The sequence below is a fragment of the Parus major genome, linkage group LGE22 (assembly GCF_001522545.3).
Source record: "Parus major isolate Abel linkage group LGE22, Parus_major1.1, whole genome shotgun sequence".
NCBI classification, from domain to species: domain Eukaryota; kingdom Metazoa; phylum Chordata; class Aves; order Passeriformes; family Paridae; genus Parus; species Parus major.
Window position 1 is genome coordinate 225,014 of NC_031798.1, and position 5,349 is coordinate 230,362.

General features: G+C 46.5%; 1 protein-coding gene across 1 annotated transcript; it reads left to right on the top strand.

The window, feature by feature from the left end:
* Positions 1 to 448: 448 nt before the first annotated feature.
* On the top strand, positions 449 to 4,631 carry LOC107215649 (disco-interacting protein 2 homolog B-like; the record flags this gene model as incomplete). Its single annotated transcript, XM_015651999.3, has 2 exons — positions 449 to 672; positions 1,133 to 4,631. Coding segments are annotated over 2 exons (477 nt in total), but the record flags the coding sequence as incomplete, so codon positions are not given.
* Between the last annotated feature and the right edge of the window lie 718 nt (positions 4,632 to 5,349).

Below are 5,349 nucleotides of genomic sequence, written 5' to 3' on the forward strand. Positions count from 1 at the left end.
CTCAGGGTTTCACCAAGAGCTGTACCTGGCTTGATGCAGGCTGGGATGAGCAGAGGGAGCAGCCCTGGGGAGAAGGGGTTTAGGACATGCCCCAGGAACTCCCCCAAGCTTGGGCTGAGTCCCCTCAGCCCTCCTCAGGTGAGACCCCACCTGCAGAGCTGCCTCCAGGCTGGAGAAGAGGAGCTTTGGGTGATTTAATTGTGGCCTTCCAGTGCCTGAAGGAGCTGCAGGAAAGATGGAGAGAGACCTGGAGTGCCAGGACAAGGGACAATGGCTTTAAATTGCCAGGGGGCAGGGTTAGAGGGGATATTTGGAAGGAATTGTTCTCTGTGAGGGTGGTGAGGCTCTGGCAGAGGTGCCCAGAGCAGCTGGGGCTGCCCCTGGATCCCTGGCAGTGCCCAAGGCCAGGCTGGAGGGGCTGGGAGCAGCCTGGGACAGTGGGAGTTGAATTGGCTCTTCCAATTCAAACCATTCTGGGATTCTTCAGCTTATACAAGAGACAATTTATCCAAATTGCATTTGTTCCACCTCCTCTCCTGTGTCCCCAGAGCGCCACGATGCCCTGTACGTTGTGGGAGCACTGGATGAGACTTTGGAGCTGCGGGGGCTGCGGTACCACCCCATCGACATCGAGACCTCGGTGTCCCGAACCCACAGGAGCATTGCTGAATGGTAAAACACTCCTGGGGAGTGGAACCGTCCTAGCCCAGCTGAAATGTAGCAGTTTAGGCAAAGATGCAGAGGGTTTAGGTGAAAAAAATACATAAAATAGGGAAATTCAGGGTTTTTTGTGTTGCCATCAGCAGGTCATACACCTGATTTCCCATCTGCAGGTGAGAACAGACTCGGTGTTTCCTCACAAGCTTTAGTTCAGCACAGAAATGATAATTTCCCACTCTGGGGTGTAAAGAGCTGTTTCTGGGTCGGTGTCAGCACCGTTGGGTTCCTGCCTCACACAGGTAGTGCTGAGATAAGTCTGATTTTTGTCACATCAGGACCGAGTCGTGTTGGAGTTAGGTTGGAAACGTAGCCCAAAGCAGGTGGGAACCTCCATGTAAGGATAAAGAAGTGGAAACTTTGGATCTTTGTGGCGATAACTGGGTTTTGTGTTGTTTTCCCTTTGTCATTCCAGCGCTGTGTTCACCTGGACCAACCTGCTGGTGGTGGTGGTGGAGCTGTGTGGCTGCGAGCAGGAGGCTCTGGATTTGGTTCCTCTGGTTACCAACGTGGTCCTGGAGGAACACTACTTGATTGTGGGGGTGGTGGTGGTGGTGGATCCTGGAGTTATCCCCATCAATTCCCGAGGGGAGAAACAACGGATGCACCTCCGGGACAGTTTCCTGGCGGATCAGCTGGACCCCATTTACGTGGCCTACAACATGTGATGGGAGCACGGAGCGATCAGGGTGGCTCTGGAAGTGAAGCTGGTGAAAATTACTAATACTTGATCTAAAGTTTGAGCTTGCTGCCACATTTCCCTCCCTCCCATGCCGGGGGTTTGGGTGCTGGTGGGGAGAAGGAGATGTGGGAAGCAGCAGCAAACGTTTTGTAACCGTTTACTGAACCATGAGCTTTAGAGAACTGCAAAGTGGGAAAGTGTGTGAGCTACGAAATCCCCAAGGCCTTTACAGTAGTGTGACTTTTTCACCCGTTGTACATATTTGTATTTTTATCTAATCCCGGGTTAGGATTCTATAAGGGGAGGGTTTATTTAGTTAAGATAATAAACTATTAAGAAAAGGGTCATCAGAGTTCTGCAGTTCCCTACTCCATGATCTGCTTTGCATCTGGAGCTGTTCATCCCACGGGATCACAACACAATTGTGCCATGACCAAATCAATAACTTACAGAATCAGAGTTACTTATTCATATAGAGATTTCTGGAATTTAAAAAGAATTTTGCCTATATTTTAAATATGTAAATATTATTATACATAATTCACTTAGCTAGAAAAATTAACTTGGCTAGTGAGGACAGCTGAAGGTTGATGTTTTTAAGGACAGGTGACTTTTGTGGTCCTCAGCATCCTGGCATTGGCTTAGACACAATGTGAGATGCTCCCACCTTCCCCAGGTTTCTGATTTCATTTGTATCTTTATTCTGGCCAGAAGTGTGTAGAACCCTTTGGTTTTAAGGTCCATCTTTCTCCAGGAGGCTGAATTCAGCATGGAATTGGGTAGAAACGGCCGTGCAAGTCCCCAAAGGAAGCGAGGGACAGCCTCTGCCCCATCCTGTGGCAGCAGGTGTGGAAAGGAAAAACATTCCTCAGGTGAATTCCCTGCTCGTGCCATTCCTTTGGGATTCCCTCAGCTCCCTGCAGGCAGAGCAAGAGCCACTGTGAACAGGCTTTAGTGGAAACTGGGAGCAAACAAAAACGCTCTCCTCAAAGCATTCCCTGAAAGAACAGGAGAATTCCAGCTTTGAGTCAGACACAGTTTTATTTTCCAGGGGGTTCTGGTTAATTCTGGCAAAGACATTGTTAAATAATATTGTGAAAATTGTTATCCCAGCCTTCCTCATCCTGTGCCAGCTCCAGCCTTAGGGAATGGGAAGAAGGAGAAGCCTTAAAGCAGCAGGTACAAGCTCTTCCTGCTGGGAAGCAATTCCACACGGGCTGGGGGAGAGCTGGTGGTTGAGCTTTGACTCAAAATTATCTCTTTTTTTTTAAATTTTATTTCATTAATTCTTCATCTTTTAACAACAATTACATTTCTCTGGGTGCTAATACATGATTTTGGAAGCCTTGGGAGCTGCTACCAGATCCTGCAACAGGGTTTTTTTGAGTCAGATGTGGTATACAGTGTAAATAAACTTTTCAAATGTTCCAGATTACCTCACACGAAGTTTTTAGGCAGTTTTTAAAAGGTTTATGGTGTGGATTTGGAAGATCCTATGGCAGTTACTGGAACAGAGTCCAGAGGATCCACGAGCAAACCCCAGCTGTGTCCTTGAAAAGCTCCTGCTGCATCCTGGTGGTTCCTCACTGAAAAACAGGAGCTTTAAAAACTCAGATAAGAAGTTTCAAATGTTATTTTTGAAAAAAAAAATATTTGCTGTGGGAATAGGAACTGGCAGTTTTGTGGCAGGTCTGGACTTAAGTTTCTTTGCAAACACTTTGGGTTTCAGGGGCACATTTTGGAACCTCGTCTGTGTTTTCCACAGTATCAACCAACACAGCAGAATATGCACAAAATCTTCAATATTTTTAGTTTTTAACAAATTGAACACAAAGTGAGGACAGTGGCAGGTCAAACTGTGTCTAAAACAGTTGGTCCTGCAGCTTATTTTGGGTGTAGAGTGCAAAAAGGTTGTTCTCCCCTTTCAGCCAGAAAATTCCTGTTATTCCATGTTCTTTGTCACCATTTTTGTGTTTCCTGCACAGCCCAGACCCAGCTTCACTCCAGTGTGACCTTTCCAGGGAAAACTGGTGGTCTTGAACCTTTTTTCTTTACTCAAAGCTTTAGATAAATTGTTCCAACAAACACTTTTTGTCCACTGAAGTAGATTTTAAGTCCAATTCCAGCATTGTCTTTTATTTGTGATTTTTCACAAATAAAACAACATGTGCATGAATTCCATCAAATGGAGATGGAATTCCTGAAATGGCATTTTTGAACATGACTGGATTGATTTTTTATTATTTTTTTCTTTATTTTTTTTTGGTTTGGATAGGTACTGATAGCTTCCTATGGTTTGAGGTTTTATCTTTCAAGTTTTCCCGTGCGCTCCAGATCTTCCAGCACATTCCATTTCTGTGTGCTGGAGAGCTGCAGGACACAGCCCTGCCCATGGGATGAGAGAAGGTTCCAGGGACAAGGAGAAGCTGCTGATTTTGGTTTCCCTGAATTCCCTGGCGTTCCCCGAGTGCTTTGTCCATGTTTTGGCACTGGGGAGGAGGAAGGACGGAGCTGGGGCTCTGGAATCCCCAAATTCCACCCCCAGGACTCGCCGTGAGCCTTCCACAGATCATTCCACTCCTTCCTCTGTAGCTGGGGATGATCTTTCTGTATTTTTTGGGAACAAAGCAAGATCCTTCACTCCAGGATTTGGCAGGTGGGCAGGGCTGGGTGCTTTTCCCAAAGCCTCTCCCCACGGTGTGACTCTGCAGCTTGCACAGGGCACGTTATTCTCTCCTCTTGCCCCTCAGGTTCCAACTTAACTGCAGTGAAACTGAAAAACTGGGAATTCCTCCCCACTGGACTAAAATATTGTGTGTGTGTCTCGCTGTTTTCTGAATCTTCTCCGAGCAAACGCTGTGGGAACAAGAGAGTTTTGTCCCCTTTTGTTAGAATTTGCACTTCATTTCTGGTTTAAATCAATTCAGCTGTGTCCTACTAACTGTCCTAAAATCAGGTTATAAAAACCAGATCAATTTTAGCCCTAGATGCATTTATTTTGTTGGTTTTTTTTTTTTTTTTTGCTTTTATTTCTGTCAACCTCTTTCCCATTGTCCGATTCAGACTCCGGCATTCTGTAATTATGTATAAAGGTTTTATTTATTTAAAATTAGATTAGTTACATTTTTAAATTTAACACCTGGCTGGACAGTGTCCCATTAACGCATTGATTGTGTTTCCTTTGTCTTGTGTTAATAAATATTGATGCCTGGTTGCTTGTTTAGTCCTTCCAGCGCTGTTTCCATGAAGGAATTTCATTTTTAAGGAAGAAAACACGGGTTAAAATGGATCCTGGGCAGAGGGAGAATTTGAATTATATTTTCAACTATGGATATATTTTGAGAATTTATATTTTGTCAGTTGTACAGAGCAGTGTTGGAGCTCTGAGGGTGTGAAGGAGCTGGGCTGGGCAGTGTCCTGGATTTGTAGTTTTAGGAATCTCGGTTTTTAGGGATCAGGGCAGGGAGTGGAGCCAAGGAAGAGGCTGGAGCAGCAGGAGAAGGAGCTGGAGAATTCCTGAGGGAGTTTGAAAGGGGCTCAGCCTGGAGAAAAGGGGGATCAGGGGGATTTTGTGGCTCTGCACAAGTCCCTGGCAGGAGGGGACAGCTGGGGATTGGGATTTCTCCCAGGGAACAGGGACAGGAGGAGAGGGAACAGCCTCAGGCTGGGCGAGGGAAGCTCAGGGGGGACAGCAGCAGGAATTTCCTCATGGAAAGGGGGGACAGCAGCAGGAATTTCCCCATGGAAAGGGGGAACAGCAGCAGGAATTTCCCCATGGAAAGGGGGACAGCAGCAGGAATTTCCCCATGGAAAGGGAGCTCAGGCCTTGGAAGTGCCCAGGGAGGTTTGCAGTGCCCATCCCTGGAGGTGTCCAGGGATTCCTGGACGTGGCACTCCGTGGACAAAGTTGAACTCGAGGGATTTTTCAACCGCAGGAAATCCGGGAAATC